Source organism: Dermacentor variabilis, chromosome 7 (genome assembly GCF_050947875.1).
Source record: "Dermacentor variabilis isolate Ectoservices chromosome 7, ASM5094787v1, whole genome shotgun sequence".
Taxonomy (NCBI): domain Eukaryota; kingdom Metazoa; phylum Arthropoda; class Arachnida; order Ixodida; family Ixodidae; genus Dermacentor; species Dermacentor variabilis.
Window position 1 is genome coordinate 35,373,612 of NC_134574.1, and position 18,248 is coordinate 35,391,859.

The 18,248-nt window shown below is 42.7% G+C and overlaps 2 protein-coding genes across 17 annotated transcripts in view; one reads left to right on the forward strand and one right to left on the reverse strand.

The window, feature by feature from the left end:
* LOC142587398 (uncharacterized) overlaps nt 1-18,248 on the reverse strand; it is a 58,541-nt gene that overhangs the window by 14,100 nt on the left and 26,193 nt on the right. For 6 of the 15 annotated variants that reach the window (XR_012829520.1, XR_012829515.1, XR_012829514.1 and 3 more), the window contains one exon: nt 15,638-15,869. The exons of 5 other annotated variants lie outside the window; for them this stretch is intronic. Coding sequence is in view for 2 of the 10 variants with exons in the window: in XM_075698378.1 (XP_075554493.1) it covers nt 15,805-15,869 (65 nt within the window). In the remaining 8 variants the exon portion in view is untranslated. Of the gene's footprint in view, nt 1-3,411; nt 4,152-5,608; nt 6,484-14,935; nt 14,955-15,637; nt 15,870-16,570; nt 18,243-18,248 lie in introns of those variants that run through there. 4 more of the 15 variants (XR_012829517.1, XM_075698376.1, XR_012829519.1 and 1 more) reach the window with 4 other exon arrangements.
* Nucleotides 1-18,248, forward strand: part of LOC142587397 (uncharacterized) — a 45,929-nt gene that overhangs the window by 14,081 nt on the left and 13,600 nt on the right. Inside the window, exons 3-4 of one of the 2 annotated variants that reach the window (XM_075698371.1) lie at nt 8,309-8,476; nt 11,486-11,964. In XM_075698371.1, the coding sequence (XP_075554486.1) occupies nt 8,309-8,476; nt 11,486-11,742 (425 nt within the window). In that variant the 3' untranslated portion in view covers nt 11,743-11,964. Of the gene's footprint in view, nt 1-6,716; nt 8,477-11,485; nt 11,965-18,248 lie in introns of those variants that run through there. The other variant, XR_012829513.1, reaches the window with a different exon arrangement.

The following is an 18,248-nucleotide window of genomic DNA, read 5'->3' on the forward strand; positions in this document are numbered from 1 at the left end:
ATTTGGTGCAGCTCATTATTACTGTGCACTCACTAAATGCTGCTCAACAGCAAAGGAAGACACCAAGGCCAACAGCCAGCAGCAGCCAATTAGTACCACGTCAGTATGTTGCAAACACTTTTCTTTGAATAGGTAAGAAACCTTCATAAACAATTGAAAAATTCATGCAGAAACTCCTCTGGGACTTAAGTACGCTTAAGCATTGTACCACTTGCTCATCTCCACGCAGCCCAATGTCATTATCAACTCATTTTCAAGGATACGGCAGCCTGCAATGGAAAATTTCAGAAAGACATCCTAGGGAAAGTAAAAGACGTCCAAACGAATGTTACTGAACTTCTTTCCTAAATGGAAGGAACCTCTGGCGTCACGAGGTAATTCATATGCTTGACACCCAGGACAAACTGGAAAGCATAAAATCAGGACAATTGCAACACAAGTTTGGTGGTAGACGACCTCAGTAACAGATTGCGTCACAACAACCTTATCTTTAAAGCAGTCATTGAGCAAGACTCAGAGACGTGGCAGGAAAAGGAAGGGCTTGTAACTGAGTTAGTTTCTAAATATTTAGGCATTGCAGCTGGTGAAATTGAACGTGCCCATAGAATAGGACAGAAAAGACAAGGCTATACTTGGCTGGTAATTGTGAAATTCCTAAACTTAAAAAAGAAAACACATACTGAAAAATGCATTTAAACTAAAAAAGGTTTGAATCGTCTCATGTGGACTGATAAGGATTTTTCAATGAGGATGCAATCCAGAAACTCCGAGATTTCGGACGTTCCAAACAGAAGCCCGCTGAAAGGTTCAAACTTCTGTTTGGCAAACTTCTACTAAACAACACGATTTATCTTTGACCATACCACTAATGAAGTAAGTGCCCTCCCGAAACGTCACGTCCTCGTGAAAACCCAGTGATGTAAAAAATGAACGCTGTGATGCATGTGTGTCAATTCTTTTGTCAAACTTCCGCAGCTTATTTCGTAAGCAAGATCACCTCTGTTCTTATCTTGAATCCTGTTCAGTAGACGTTCTAGGCACCGAAACCTGGTTGTCATTCGACATTTTGGATCGTCCTTGTCTCGTCAGTTTTCATTATTTAGAAAACATAAAACTGAATCGAGAGGTGGCGGTGTGTTAATCGCAGTAAAATCTAGTTTGGAAGCTTGTGTTATTGAAACTAATTCCTGCCTCAAAATTGTAAGGGTTGCTCTCTGTCTGCCCACACATTCTACCTCTGTCATTGGAGTCTGCTATCGTCCACTTGATTCATCCCACTACTTTCCGGATCATCTAAACAAGTCTTTAAGTTTTGTCCAGAACGAGTACCCGACATCACCAATATTTCTTGTCGGCGATTTCGACTATCCCAATATTGAATGGCACTGATGCCGACCCCTGTATGGCACAAGAAAAACGTCAATGCCAATATTTTCCTGGCATGCTCTCAACTTTCAATTTGCATCAAATTGTTTCTGTTCCCACTCATGGTGATTCACTCTGACCTCATACTAGCCACAGAACCAAATAATGTTACGGAAAATGTATTGGATGGTATCAGTGGCCACAATATCTTGCATTGTGAATTCATAGGTGCCCTAAAGAAACATGAAAATAGAAAGAAATTAATATTTGATTACACCCGCGTGAATGTCAGCGGGCTTGTTAGTGACCTTTCCACCTTTTCTGTCGGCTTCTTGCAGTCATTCCCTCATTGCAACATAAACACAAACTGGGTTTTTCTTCATAATGGGCTGATCACACTTAAAAAGAAAAGCATATTCCAAAATTCAAAATAACAGCCTGCACAGAAAGCACTTGGTTTGCGGCGCATGTGAAACCTATATATTGCAGAGCTGAACTATGAGCATCTGTGGAAGATTGGAGGCCCTATCGTGAGCACGCACACTTATGCAGGACCGTAACAACAGCCAAAGATAAATTTTTCAACCATGACATTTCAGACATGCTTAGCAATGACACAAAAATTTAGGAAACCCAAATTATCGAACTTGACGGTACCGTTATCTAAGGATGGTAACATTCTTTCTCTGGCACATGTTGCTATTGAATTCAACAAGTTTTTTTTCATTCGTTCACGGACGAGACTCCTGTACCTAGTAGCTTTCAGGCCCCTATTTTGCATTCAAGCATGCACAACATTAATATCGCTTCTGAAGTAGTACAGTCCTGTATCGATTGTCTTCCAACTAACTCTGCTCCTGGCCGTGATGGCATCTGCCCTAAACTTCTTAAGATATCCAAACCTGCAATATGTCGCATTTTAGCCAAGCCTTTTCAGCAATGTATTGACACGGGATGCGTCCCAAATGTTTGGAAGGCAGCTTGCATAATTCTCATATTTAAATATGGTGATTCGTCTAACCCATCAAATTACAGACCAATTTCTTTAACCAGCATGTGCTGCAAACTTCTCGAACACATCATTTCATCTGCTCTAATGAAGTTTCTTACAGAACATAACTTTTTCTTTATCAGTCGGCATGGACTTTTACACGATTGATTTGAATTAATGACTTGCATAACTCCACTCATTCTTTTTATCGAATCGATGTAATATCTCTAGACTTTGCGAAGGCTTTTGACAAGGTTCCTCAATTCTGGCTTATTCATAAACTGACAGATCTTAACATGTGAGGATAACTAGGTGGACTACAATCTTTTTAACTAACCGGTAGCAATCAGTTTTCATCAATGACCATTTGTCTCCATTAAATCATGTCAAATCTGGAGTACCGCAAGGTTCCATGCTCAGGCCTATTTTGTTTTTAGATTATATTAACGATATTAGTAATGGTAGGCGTTTCATAGACTATTTGCTGATGATTGCGTGATCTACTAACCCTGAGGACACCTGCTACTTTCCATCTTACTTAGACAATCTCCGTAAGTGGGGCAGTAAGCAAGCGGAAATCAACATTAATATAACAAAAGCTATCAGATTCGGGACTACAGCTAAACCCGTGTTATGCAATTGCATAATTATAAAACATGCCCGTAGCCTCGGTATTCGCAATATCTGGGTGTTCATTTGTCATCCGATCTGTCATGGAACATTTGCGTAGATGTGATTTTCACTAGAGTGTTTTAGTTTAGTGTCATTACGGTCCACCCCGCTCCAAGTTGCCCCGCTAAGCCACATGGTGGAGTGGTGGGTGATTGCATGTTTTAGTTGTATGTCTAGCCTAGCGGAGCAGCAGAGGGACGGATGGATAGGTGCTACGAGTGTCCCCTTTGGAAAGATGTGTGGGTTGCGCCATGAAGCTCTTGTATTGCCTAATGTTCTACCTATGTTAACAAAGAAAAAAAAAAACCCACGATGACTTCCCATAACCAAACTTTCTGAACTTTGTCTTTGCAAGCCTCTGTTGTTTGAAGTTTCCCTACTTTTTGTCCACCAATCTTCCATTCGCTGCTTACCAATCTTTACTGCATACATTTTTACTTTCCCTCTGCTCTTGCTGAACCCAAGGGCTTCAAGCAGGCCAGTGGTGTATGTGTGTGAAAACTTTTATTGTAATGATGTCCGGAGGCTAGACTTCTCAAGCCAAGGCGGGCCGCTCCCATGTTGGCACTGTCAGGCCAAGCCTTTCAGCGACATCATGGGCCCCCTGGACTGCCCTTAGTTGGTCCTGAAACAATGGGCTTTGAATCCTTTTCTCCCACTGTGTCCATTCTTCAACGAGTTTGGGGAGAGTCGCGGGACACCCCGCCAGCATATGTCTGATTCCAATGATGCCATTACAATCATTGCAGTCCATCTTAATCTCCCTCTCTGGATATATTTTATTAATGGTATATAGGCCAGTGGTGCCTAAATCTACTGCTGGGGAGATATTTCACATTCTAGTAAAGCATGCTCTATTGTTTCCCTAGCTTTACCGCAGCAAGCACATGCTTCTTCCTTCTTATATCTTGCTGTATAAGTGCGTGTTCTAAGGCATCCCGAGCTCATTTCAGAAAGTAATAAGCTTCCCTTTGAGTTATAATAGATTGTTTCTTTCCCAATATTGTTATTTCCTCTTCAGTAGTTACTCATAGCAGGTTTATTTTCCATTGCCGCCAGCCACGAGATTATCTCGGCCTCTCTGGCTTTCCGCTTGATGTTCCTTTCGTATTTGCAGTGCCTTCTGGCCGAATTCAGGGTAATGAAACAAAATAAAAGCACCTATAAGTAAAACTTGTAAGTAAAGCTTTTATAAGTAAAATGAATACATATAGCTTATTTGTCCATAAAGCATCTAAACGTGAACTTGTAATGCATTACTGGTCCATTTTATCCAGTGGAAAATAAAGCCCCATCTTGGGGAAATGCCACGTGATAGCCAGCGAGCTTGTATTTTGCATCCAATCTGATCCTTTCTGATGCCAACATGTTGCACAGCATGCATCACATACTACCGCGCTGCGAGGTTTTCAAATGGGTCAGCATGCGCACCTTCTAGCAGACATAAGTCTTCGTCTGTGCAAATCTGTCTTGTAAAGAGCAAGGCAGGCAAGGTGCCTCGATGCACGTGCCAGAGTGGGTGTGTGCATCGACCACCCTCGCTAGAAAAAAAATGGCAGCAACCTTCTGCTCAGGCAGCTTGTAAGCGGACCGTGTTTCTGACTCCACCAGCCTGCTTGCAGCTAAGTGGAGGGCGCATGCGCATTCACGCTTTCGCTCCGCTCAGCTGCTTAGCCGAGTGTAAAAACGGCAAACTAGAACACTCTACTAAAGCAACCAGATCACTTGGCTTCATAAGGCACTATTTGCACTCGGCTAACTCCGAGACCAAATTTCTGGCTTACACCACCTTAGTATGCTCTAAAATCGAATATGCCTTCTTAATTTGGAATCCACACATGAGGCCTACCTCGAACACAAACTAGAGTCTCTGCAAAATAATGTTGCTCGCTTCATCACAAGAAACTACTCGCATACGGAAATCAAATATTAGATTAATTTAGCTCCTCTCAATATACGCAGGCTTCCGACACTATTGTCCTTCTTTCATAAACTTTACTCCAATCGGTTGTCCCACGTGACTCTAAATATCAGACTAGCTCGTGACATGTGTCTTGACGGCTTGATCACCAACTTAAAATCGCACCCATCTTCGCCCACACTAATCCGTTTTTCCACTCACCTCTTCTCCTCGCTATTTGTCACGACTCATTTGTACATAATTTAAAGTTGTTCCTAGAAATCTGAACTACCTCTTACCTTGCTGTTCCGTTCCAGTTGCATTTCTTGATGTTCTTATTTAATATGCAATTTTGCTTTCCTGTTTAGTAATGTATACTTAAATTTTTTTCCATTGTTTTGTAATGTAAAACAGCTCATTGTGATAAGTCAAGTATTTTAGGAACCTTGAACCTTGTCATTACTATGTTTTTTCACACATTGTATATACCCTGTAATAAGTCGTTTTTTTTTCACTAATTCATGTTGTTCCAATTCATATTTCTTGTTTAGTTGTGTACTTTTGGTATGTTTTGCTCCTTTCATTGTAATCCCTGTAAGAGATGGTGTCTGCCATGAAAAGGGTACCTGGCCCATACCATCGTCCGACTCATTCATGCTAAGGATGTTGTTGAAGGGAGGAATGAGGAGTAGGGGATTTATTTACAATATCTACGTGAAGGGTGGAGAACATTACATCTGATCAGTCTAGCATGACTGAAATGCACACTGAACAGCCGAAAATGTCTGCTTAAACACTCTCTGTCCTTACTAGATCCCTAGGCCAGGGAAAGCTGCCATCCAACCTTCATCCAATCAAAGCGTCCAAAGTCGTCGAAGTACCCGCCTTTGAGGGCGAAGGTTCACACACTCTCTTGCACTTTTGTTTTACTGAACACACCAAAACCAGTGAGGCCTCATAGACAGGTGTTGTCACGCTTGACTCAAGCTGGCATGTTGTTCCTGAGCTGACTCTGCAGTTTGCTGCTGAATCTGTCATGACCGTGACTATTACTAGAGTACATGGGGGAATGCCATAGAACAAACATTTCCAGGAGTTTTCTTGCTCCAATTGGTCCCTGAAGGTGACAGCGAACCAGCTAACAATCCTGTCCGCCAAACGTGTCTAGCCTTACTGGCTCCGAAGGGCTATTCGAAGGGGGCGTGTTGTTGGCTTCACGAAGCGATTCATTGCAGTGAAGCCAGAAGGTCACTATCCCCGCTGGCCAATCGTAACATCCCCCACCCCTATGCCTCCTGGGCTCTTTAGGGTACTTGAACAAAAAAGTGTTATGGAAGTTAATATGACCGGTATAAACAGCAGCGTCGCAGCAACACGGACTGCTGCAGACGGCGGCGCCAGGTGTGCTGATGACGTTCTGATCATTATAAGCTGATACTGCTCTTTAGTGCCTTATCCATCCACGTCAAACCATTATGCGCCACGTGGACCATATCTTGAACTCCGTGTTCTCGTCGCTTTGCCTTGAAGAGCGGGCCCATATCTTGAAAGCGATCTGCGAAAGGTGCAGGGTGCGGTGTGTGCCGAGAGATTTGCGAGCGCTGCTTCGATCTCGTGGTAGCGACAGGAAGAACAAAGGTAAAGCCACTCACTGCTCCATGCTCTATCTATATTGTATGCACTTTTCACTTTGTTGGGTACTTGAAGGCTGTTCACCTCCGCCGTGGGTCGGCCCAGTATTGCACTATCTCTGGGATCGGCCCACATTTTTCTTGCGTGATGGACGTTTGGTAAGCATAGAAATGCTTACACATTTAAGAAAATTTTAACACCCAGAACCAGCCAATTATTACCATGCCAGTATGTTGCAAGTACTTTCATTTGAGTAGGTAGAAAGCCTTTGTAAATAAATAAAAATTTTGTGGGCTAATGAAAGCAGCTGTGTGCCTAGGCGTCGGAGAGGCAAGAAATTACAACTGCACTAGAACAATTTGCTCTGTCACACATAACAAAAGAAGTGAAGGTGAATGTCTTATGTGCATTGCAAATGACACGTGCTTTCATATGCACTATGGCACATGCACAAGTGTATTACACCCGATAACAATGCAAGAAGCTCGACAAGAGACTGCCGCGAGGCTATGAACGGCGTCCAGAAGGAGGTGCCATAGCACAAATGGATGCAAAGATGGCAGTGGTGGACACAAACAACATTGCTACCATTCCATGCACTCAATTTTGTTACAAGGTGGTTTGCTGGCCTCTGCAAATAGATATGAGTCGATTCAACTGCAAATAGATATGAGTCAATTCATCAGCTAACTGTAGCTCTAGTTACTGATACCCAACCGACCTGATGAAGCAGTGCTGATTAGGGCCAATGGTCAGGGTAGTGTGCCATGAAATTAGCTTTTGGTGATTGTGATATGGGCTGCAAGCAGTTACAGGAAGCTTGGTGTTAATATATTGGTACGATTGGCAATTGTTTCCGAGATCATTAGTACGAGTTTTTGATAACTGATGAAGCACTGCTGTACGAGTCCACAAGATCACAGCAGATCTGCTTTCCATGTGAAGCTTTCATCACTTTAACTTGTATATTATTCTACTATATGCAGGGCTCACAAACCATATACAATATTTTCCGGACAATAATTTGAACCTGGCACAAGTAACCTCCCCCTCTTTTCACAAGTCGGCAACTATCCCAAGTGTGCACAGAAGTTAGTTCCTGTACTTAAAAGATCACAAATTGCCATACAGTTCTGAACCACGTGCAAGAACACATGTATGCAATGCAAACTGTGTGCCTTCCAGTGGTCAATGGGTCTTAGTGCATGCCATTGTGCTTGCTATGAATGCTGCTTTTGTCACCGTACCCTGTTAGCATTGCATATAGTAATTGCTTCGATTGGTGTTGACAGCCAGGACGAAACTTATACTGAGAGAGGCATGCCTGATAATCAGATCGTGGTATTGGCATGTAAAAACCCAGATTTGTTTTATTTGTTCTTGTTTCGAGACAAACCAAGTGTTTTTGAAATGCTGCATGCAATGCTTTGACCTCGGGCAATCCATTGCATTACTGCAAATATTACTCAATATTTGAAAAGTCTAGTAGATGATCCATCTCAAACTGAATTACTTGCACGTTCACTATTTGTTTCTTATATTTAAGTCTTCTCGTACCCCTGCTGAAAACGCTGCGTTGCCTTGAAAGCGTGAAAATACCACACCTTTGCACAGTTCGCGTAGCCAGGTTTCAGGCAAGTTGAATTGTAGCTAAATGGTGTAAATGGTGTAGTAGAACCACCACTAAGCATGTGTTGGAAGTCCAGTGCTTAAGTTAGAATAAACTACCCGGTTATCTTTTTCCACAGCTACAAGTAAACAAAAGCTGAAGCGGCCTTCAAGTGTCAAGTGTGGAAAAAGATGTTTTGCGGCAATGGCTGTGACTCAAGACAACACAGGTGTGTTCAAGCACAGAGGCCACGACTTTGAACTGGGTCGTGTTTTTCTGTCCAAGTTGGAAAGAGCTGCTATTGCTGGTAAGAAACCGCTTTTGCTCTGCTTTATAATACATAAAGAGTGGTTGTTGAGTTTTCAACATCCCAAATACAAGGCAATACTCATGCCAGACCATGCAATGAACTTGGAGCACATGAAATTCATTTATAATTCATAATTTCCACATAATTCGAGGCCACCTTTACTGACTGCAGGGCATTATAGTTAATGACATCATAAACATGTTTATCATTTTGCTACATTGTATCAATGCCTGAAGGGTTCAGAGAGAGAGAGAAAAAAGGGGACCGTTCTCCAATTTCACAGCGGTAACAACTACCTTGGCACAGCCAGTGGCCTATATTTGACCTATATGGCTATTCTTATTGCAGGCAACGACTTTAGTTATTTTATACTTGTTTGCATCACTTCATGTACCAAGCAGGAAGGTGTAGTGCCTCCTGGTGCACTGTAGGCCACGTAGCAGACTGTGGCTTTTTCTTTTTCTGTTTTATTTTTCAGGCTTTCAGTTAACTGTATTGGTATGACTTATGATCCTAGTGGCATTCAATGTCTCAAAATAGCAGTAAGCTGGAATAATTTCCACTTGGGATTACTTAAGGTGCATTGTACATAATTATGTCTGCCATTTTGCCTAAACTGAAGTGCAAGTATTACAGACATCGATGAAACTGCGACCTCTCGCCACTACTGTAGGTCATCCACAGCAGATGTGCTTTCCATGTGAAACTTTCATCAGCTCAAGTTGTATTTTACTCTACTATATATAGGGCTCACAAACCATGTGCCATATTTTCTGGACTATAATTTGAACTGTTGTACAAATCACCCCCTTGCCCCCCTCTTTTCACAACTTTCAAAGAAAAAATATGTGTATATAACTCATTGTATAAGATGCATCTATCTTAACTTGGGTCAGCATCGTGAAATGCGATTGTGCATGTTTATACACTTATCCTAAAATGTCGTACTTACCCATTTCAGGGCACTAAACTTCAGTAAAAAAAAATTTTGAGCCGCACATTCTCGCAGACAAAGTAAACTGCAAGTACATTGCTGGAGAAAAAGAATGTCTCATGTTGGTCTTGCATATATAAGTTACACTGTTCTACAATACGCTTGGACGAAAATGAAAAGAAAATGGTGGCACCTATGGTTTGGAAAATATGGTGCCTTAATATTTGGATGCTCATGAATCAGCTATGTGAATGAAACATGATTGAAACGATCACGATAATTAGGCTTATACCCCTGTCACACGGCGAAAACTAATGTCATTTGAAAATGATGACAATGACGATAGTAAAAAAAAAAAAAAAAACACGCCTCAAACCCACTTTTGTCCAATAATTATTTTCCAGTATGCTAAATTCCACTAGAATATGTGATCACTGCTTTCAAACCGTAGTGTTCGATTACTAACTTGTCGACATTGCCAACGAAGTCGAGTCGAGCTAAGGCAAGCAACAGGGCGAAGAGAACGATAGGCGCGTCCGCTACATCTGCTAAAAAAGGTACGAGAAGGGCAGTTGCATGTCATCGCCTTTCTGATGTGCATGCGAGCTTCTAATATCCTCATTCTTGGCGCGTGCCACAGGAAAAAACGCGCACGCTTTTATGCCAAGTCAATTGAAGTGGCCGCGGCCGATGCTCCGGTGAGAACCAACATGACTGCTGCAGCGAAAGCTAAAGATGGCTGTCTGGTCACTGTACTGAGAGTAGTTTTCTGTATTTACCTATGTGATGGACTTCAATGTCGTTAAAGCAATAATTAGGTAATAAAATGGATAGAATAATAGTGATTTTTTGTTAAAACAAAAAAAGAAGCACGTACTGTTTGCGAAACACTGGTAAACTCGTGGTGTCGAGGATACACATTCAGTTCCAAACGAATGCGAATGAGTTTGGCGAACTGATTTGTTTGTAAATGTCCTTAGGTTTTACCGTGTGACACCAAAGAAATGGCATTATCAGCGAATGTCATTCGTTGTAAATGACATTAGATTTGCCGTGTGACAGGGGTATTAGACATGAACTCGTAAAACAGCTTCAAGTGTCCAGTCAGTACTCTACTTGACTGAAATAATACCTTTAACTCAAAAACCCACATGACTGCATAGCCTTCAAAGCATACGTTCACAGGTGTGTCTGCTCTGTAAATATGGATGAATGACTGATAAATCAACCATTAAAAATAATTGCTGAAAGCTTTAATTGACAATTTTTATATTGACATTAATCAAATTATGTGCATCAATTCAGTCAGTAACAGTGATGTTTAAGTTAATCTGGAAATGCTGCACATGTTTTCGATTGCAGACTGTTTTGCCCTTCTATGGTGGCATGCCACTATGGAAGTGGCAATAACTTATGCTATGGAATGTAATTGGAAAATTAAGTTCTAACTGTAGGATAGAAATTGATAACAATGGCAATATTTAGTAAAGGAACTAAAGTGGAAGACATTTTTGCCCTGGGTAGGATCTGAACCACAATCTGCACATGTCCAGTCCAGTGCAATGCTTTTACAATGGTTCAGTAATGTCTTTTGTGCGAACAAGGTTACCAACAGTGAAGGATGAAATTGGCAGCCTAGCTGTAAACTTGGTACACACAATAAATTTCTTCACTTACGTACCTGATAACACTGGTGCAGATAATCCCTATGACGGTTTATCAATGACACCAAACATTTAAACACTTTAATATGTAATCTTGCCTCTTCAAATGTAATGTAATCGTGTAGTATAATTCAGAAATGTAATCTTGCCTCTTCAGCAGCTGAAGGCTGCATAACACCTAACCTAACCTAACCTAACCTAAAAAGAACAAAAATTGCGACAGCTTGAACTATTTAACACACACCATTGCAAAAGGTTGTTGTAAGTCAATGTAACTCATTATTCAATTAAAGGAATTCTAAATAATGATATTAAAAATGTTCATCAGTGCCCATTTCACTTCCTTGCGTGCTCGGTAATTTTTACTTATGCTTCAACTAATATACACTTTTTCTCTACTCTCTCAAGACAAGCTGCGAGAAGGCGTGTCCATGGATGCAGTACTGGATAATGTGCGGTCCAACGTGGATGAGACATTCCACCGCATTAACCTGTTAAGCAAGCAGGATCTCCGCAAAATAATGAGGGATGCCAGAGTCTCGAAGACCGAGCGGCTGCACGATAATGACTATGTGAGCGTGCAACTCTGGGTTGAGAGGATGCATAGTGAAAAGGAAAACCCATTGCTCTTCTTTAAACACCAAGGACAACCTGACAAAAAGTGACATTTGTTTAGAGAAAAAAATGAGGACCTTTTGGATGACAGAGATTTTATGCTAGTCATCATGACCACACCACAACAGGAGCTTTTCAAGAGGCTTGGAACTGATCGTATATGTGTCGATGGAACACATGGAACAGCAGGTGAGCAGTACTATATAAATGCCTTAATAATAAAAGCAAGAAAGAGGGAATGCTGTCCAAGAATAATTGCAATAGATATGATGAGTAGTATTCCTTCACACATAATATTTCTCTTAATTTTTCATTTGATAGAGTTCTCAATTATCAGTAACGGAGCAAGAATGAATTCAGCGCTCTGTACACTAGTGATATCATTCCATTGCTACTGTCCTCATCGCTATATGCCCTGCATATCCTGTCTGTATTGTCACCACGGAGTTATAATAGGTCACATAATACAGCTCTTATCACATTTGTCTTGTGGGGATGCGAGACTGTCACACGTCCCCTGATATGTTGTTTTTCCCGCATAGCTTCCGTCTCCTGCATTGCGGCTTCGCCGCGGGCCCCAGGCCACGCGAGAGATGGCGCGAGTGTTGCGCTGCTAACGCCGCCTCATGGCAGGGTTACTTGGGGGCGCAAGGGAGAACATGTTTCCTCTTTGGTTCGGGACGGCAAGCAGCACGGACGTGCCGCCCGTGCGCCGATCCATGCTTCTGCGAGATCGTCTCGTGAGGCCTTGTGCGAAAGAGCCACCGTTCGCGTGACCGTACGCGTGAACGACCAGGCATTGGGATCCAGCAAGGGGCGAACATATTCGCTCGCTATCCGGTCGCGGTGAGTCGGACTTCCGCGATTTGTCGCACGCCCATCGGCATGTTTTGTGGATAGCAACTCGGCTAGCAGGCATTGATCTATGAAAGGTGCAATAAATGCCCTTGTGATTGTCGTTCCTTTGACCCAAGGTACGGGATGAGAATCCCACAGTCTAGAGTGCAGAAACAGTGCATTGCACTGTGTATTAGTGCCTTCTGTTAGAGGTACAGCTGTCTCGAGGCTGTTTGGCATCCTGAACTGTTTGCCAATTAGGCGAATCACTGATTACTGCTACAGTCAAAAGTGCTTTTTCTTGGTGGCGGTGGGTGGTTCCCTGAGGACTGCAAAAACAAAACATTTAGAAAATCAGGCAGTCCAAAAAAAAAATTAATGCATGCCTTTTACTGCCATTTAAAGGGAGGTGCTAGTTTAAAACATAACAAGAACCTAGAACTATGAAACCCCAGCTGTTTACATACTCTTATGGTAATTTCAAATACTATATAAATCAGTTTTATAGCAAGTTGCATAGGTTGTGTTCTGTACAATGACAATGTGTAAAACGTAGGCATTATTGGCCCCATTTTTTTATCTCTAAACTTCCATAATTGCAGACCAGTGATGGCGCATAATCCTCCAAATCAACTGTAGAATACTGAAATATGTTACCGAAATCGTTATTCACTGTTGTTTTAAAAAGTGCATATAAGTGTTAAATTAGAACCTGTGAAACCATTTCAAAATGTTTAGACAACCAGTAAGTGTTACTCAAGATTTTATCTTAAGTATATAAGTGATGTTCAAGATCAACCCCTCAGTGGTGGTCAAGACAGTTTAGGGTTTCAAGCACAAAGTTGACATTCTGGAGCAGTTTAGGAGCAGAAATTTTTTTTCTACTTCGTGTTCCAAAAGTCTTCTTGGAACACTTGGAGTAGTACAGAAGTAATCTAGCCATTTGGTGGAGCTTATTATTACTGTGCAGTCAGTAAGCGCTGCTCAAGAGTGAAGCAAGACACAAAGCCAACAGCAACCAATTAAGCTTGCCTTCCCAAGGACGGTATACCACGCACATCATGTTGCAAACATTTTTGTTTGGGTAGGCAAGGAACTTAATTTGTACCCGCCCTAGTTGCTTAGTGGCTGTGGTGTTGGGCTGCTAAGCACGAGGTCTCAGGATCGAATCTCTGCCAGAGCTGCCGCATTTCAATGGGGGCAAAAGGCGAAAACACCTGTGCACTTAAATTTACTGTAGGTGCACGTTAAAAAACCCCAGTTGGTAGAAATTTCCGGAGTCTCACACTACGGCATGCCTCATAATCAGAAAGTGGTTTTGGCACGTAAGACCCCATAATTTAATTTTTCTTAATTTTGTAGACCAACCACAACACTTATCAGGCTTCTTGGCGCTTGTGCTGTAACAGAAGAGAGTATGTATGTGTGTAAATAAAAAAATGTAAATCATGCCATCTTACAATGGCCCCTTTTCACTGCTGGTATGCTCCACCACGATACATTGCATAAGCCTCTTCCCGTAGCAAGCTATATTGCAGCAAAGTTGACGCTTGAAAACCGGCATTATACAACACTTTCTACAATGGTTGTGCCTTCCGCACTTTGAAGGCAAAGCATTTCAGCATCCGAAATTTCAGGTGTGCTTATAATTAATTGCCTCTGTGAGGTACGTGGCAGTGTTGCAAGGATACCCGAATTCTCATGCATGTCCGAAAAATAGTTTCTTGGGTGTATTTCTGCTTGGTAATGAAGACTGCTACGACAGTGCACATTAGTGACACAACAGTGGCCAAATGCTCAGATTCCTTTTAAGTAGAGTGCTGTGTGCTTTTATGACTGGTGAAGTTAGCATCTGAATTTGCCATACACACACCTGCAATTATCTATTTATTAAACTCACGCACACATAATATCACTATAATGAGAAATGCATAGTGTTTTAGCTGTTCCCTGCAGAATGTTTTCTGACAACTGCTTTGATGATGGATGGATGAATAAATTTCTTGACGTCCGTCGGTACGTGCGATTAGCGCGCAGTGGGCCACTCCCACGTCGAGACAGAGAGGCCATGCCCCTCCACCGCGTCGCGGGCCCGATGGACAGCCCAGAGCTGTGCTTCAAGGCCCGAGCTGTGTGGAGCTCGGTCCCACTCTTCCTTGGTGGTCCTGGCACCAGGGGGCAAGCCCAGAGCATGTGATCAAGGCTAGCTATATCCTTACAGTAGTGACACGCATTGTGAGGGTGCACGTCCGGAAAGATTTTGTGCAGGAAGGCCGGGCATGCGTAGGTGCCTGTCTGAAGCCACCTGTACGTGACTTCTGGTGCTTTATTGGGTGCTTTGTGCGGTAGCGGCATGGTTCTCTCGACTAACTTGTAATGCTGGGTGAGATCGTTGTGACGAGGGGATCGCACTCGCTTGCCCATCCTGCCGAGAGGGAGTCCGGGCTCACACGGTGAGTTAGATCTTGTGCAGTCTCGTTGAGGTCACTTTTTAAGAACAATATTTGATCACGAATATACTCTTAATGCTTCACACACAAAACAATTTGTTACCTTGTTGTGTCCATGAAAGGGTTGTATTGAGAATAATTTTTTGGCAGCCTTGTTGACAGTTTGACAGCATCAATCAGTGAATCCTTAACAGGCACTCTGCAACACTTTTTCAAGAAGGAAAGCCAACCTACTGAGTCTCCAACACATGCGATTTTACATTTTGTCACAACCTTAATGTAGCTGGCACATCTGGGTTCAAGCTTATATAGTGCTAACTTAGGCAAGTTGGCACATGTTGCAGCACTTCATTTGTCTCCTATGTGTTGTAATGCTATGTTATTTATTCAAGCTGATACTTCTGAGCAGCAAGCAAAATGCAGTTGACTTCATTCCGTTAATTCGACTCTGACGGGACTGACGAAACAGATTGAATTATCTGGTGGGTCAAATTTAAGAAGATGCAGAAGAAATGCCAACACACATGACTGATTTATTTGCCATGGTTTACGTACAGATTCTAACATGCCCCAGAGTGAAACATATGCCCGCTGTCTCTGTGTCCGAAGTGTAAACTAGCATAGAAAGGACAAAAGCCCCTAAAATGAAAGAGAAATCAAATGCGCACACAATTTTTATTAAAAAAAGAAATGGACAGGGGTCCAATGTGTTGCACATTGCAACCAATTTTCAAAAGTGAGCTTCGCCGCAATACCCATCGGTTATGCGGTAAAGCATACAAAAATCGCCAAGGAAGTTTTGTTAGAAATGGGTGAATACCACAATCAGACGTTTTGATCTGTGATTATTGCTTGGAGCTCCTCCTGGGCAGGCAGAAAATAGGCATTTCCTGCAGGAGATAAAGTCTGTTTCACACATCTACTGTCCTCTAAGGTATGTCACCAAAGGGGTCGCTTATTGGGTTCACTGTAGGGGTCAGCATGCATGCTGACTGCTCAAGTTGGAATTGTTGGGTGAAGGCCTATTTTAGTATCAAAATAACCGAAGTTTGGACCTATAGAAATGCACGTGTGTCGGCTGGGACTTTCAGACGGGATCAAATTTATAGGAGTCTACTGTTCTGCAGCCACTGAGCACTGCAGCATGCCAATATACTGCTATGTGTAGTAGGAGATACATTCTTGCTGCAAACTCCACTGCCATATGGTACAGTCGACTTCTGTTAATTCGACTCCGAGTAATTCAATCCTGGCCAAAGGTCTTGGCCGGCAGTCATACATTTCTACAGTCCCGAATCTCTTATTTTGATTGTAAAATTGGCCTTCACAGGATAACTTGAACTTGGAACAGTGACTCGCTGTTGACCCCTATGGTGAACCCAATAGCGACTCCTTTAGTGGCAGCACGTCTAGCTCGACGATGCTTAGGAAACAATGTATGCATTCAACACGTGTGATCGCGTGTCGACAACTCCAATTTATGCTTGCCATAGGAAACTTTTGAAGCATGAACCATATATCACAAAGTTTAATTACGGTATTTACCCGATTCTGATGTGTGCCTCATAAGTTATCACTAGTAGAATGCAATAGTTGTACACTTTTCTTTTCAGTGACTATGGTGTTGGGCTGATGAGCACGAGGATGGGGATCGAATCCCGGCCACGGCGGCCGCATTTCGATGGGGGCGAAATGCGAAAACACCCGTGTACTTAGATTTAGGTGCTCGTTAAAGAACCCTAGGTGGTCGAAATTTCCAGAGTCCTCCACTACGGCGTGCCTCATAATCAGAAAGTGGTTTTGGCAAGTAAAACCCCATAATTTAATTTTTTTCTTTCAATGACAGTGGTAAGCTCCCAGCCATGATTTGGTAATGCCTGCCATATGCATTCCACCCCATTTTTATTCTTAGGTAAATTGCCTTTTCATGATCAGGGTCCCTTACGAGCAACTGACTTACTCCTGTACAGACTCTAGAGGCTGACTGGCGATGTGAATTCTTCAACATTGTCTTCTGCATATTAATCTTCAAACCCACTCTAACACTTTTTTGGTTAACGTCCTCAATCACTAGTAATTTGTCCCCACTGTTGCCGAGATATTCACCATTGATCCGCACTCCGAATGTGCTGCAACTGCAGATTTGATATGGCATTAATCAAAGCCAACACCGCCGTGTTATCTCACCACCTTGAACTGACACTCACACGCAGATCCACTGTAATCACCATGGCGAGAACGCTAGGCCTAGGTATGCTATTACGGTTCTTGACATTCGGTGCTGTCTTTTTCATTGAAAGAATTCACCGCTGTCAGCAAAGGTACCCACTCTGCCTCTGCAATCCTCGTAAAGCACGGCGCGTTGCATATTGCTAGTCCTCGAAAGGCAGCTTTGCCTCAGCACAGTGATGCTACGCGGTGAAGTGTATGGGACGCAGCACATATATTGTTAGACTCACGTGCACTTGCCGTCTCCTGTCAGAGTGCAAGCACCTATATGCCTAATAAGTGTACTGGCAGACCTTCAGAGCTTTTACGGACGTGCCTGTGGCGATTTGGGCCCTTAAGGGCAGTAAAAGACACGCATTCATTTTTTTTTTTCGGACATTGTAGCGGCCCTTAGGGAGTCTGAAAAATCGGACTGTACAACTGACCAAAAGGATGCTTCATCCATGGGGCGAACACGCAGCGTAACAAGGACAAGAATAGGAAGGACCATTGCATCGAGGAATGATCAGGAAAGGAACTGTGCCGCCGCCTCTTTGAAGGAGCTTGCGCTCAAAAAGCAAAGTGTTGGCTGACGCTAAGATGCAGGTTACCCACATCCAAACCAAAATAAATCTCTTAAAGCAATGAAATGCAACACTGAGGCATTATGGGCAGGCTGAGAGTATGTCAAGACAGTTGAGGTTGACTTTCCAGTTGCTTGGAGAATCTCGTATGTGACAAAGTTCGGGCATGATACCAATGAGCTTGCTATCAGTTGATACAAATAGCTATTTGCTTTTGTATGCATCTCTTTTTATTCGCATTTTAAAATGTTTGACTCTATTTGCCGTGAGCTAGACCACTTTTTTTACAGTGAAGCTGTCTATGGTGAGGATCTGGCAGATCGCATTTGCGCATAGACCAACAATTTTTCATACGGTGGGCCGATCCCGAAGAAAGTGCAATACCAGGCCAACCCGAGGCAGAAGTGAAGCAAGCATTAAGCACTCCCCATATGTGGGCTGATCCCGAAGGTCGTGAAATGCCAGTCAAACCTGCGG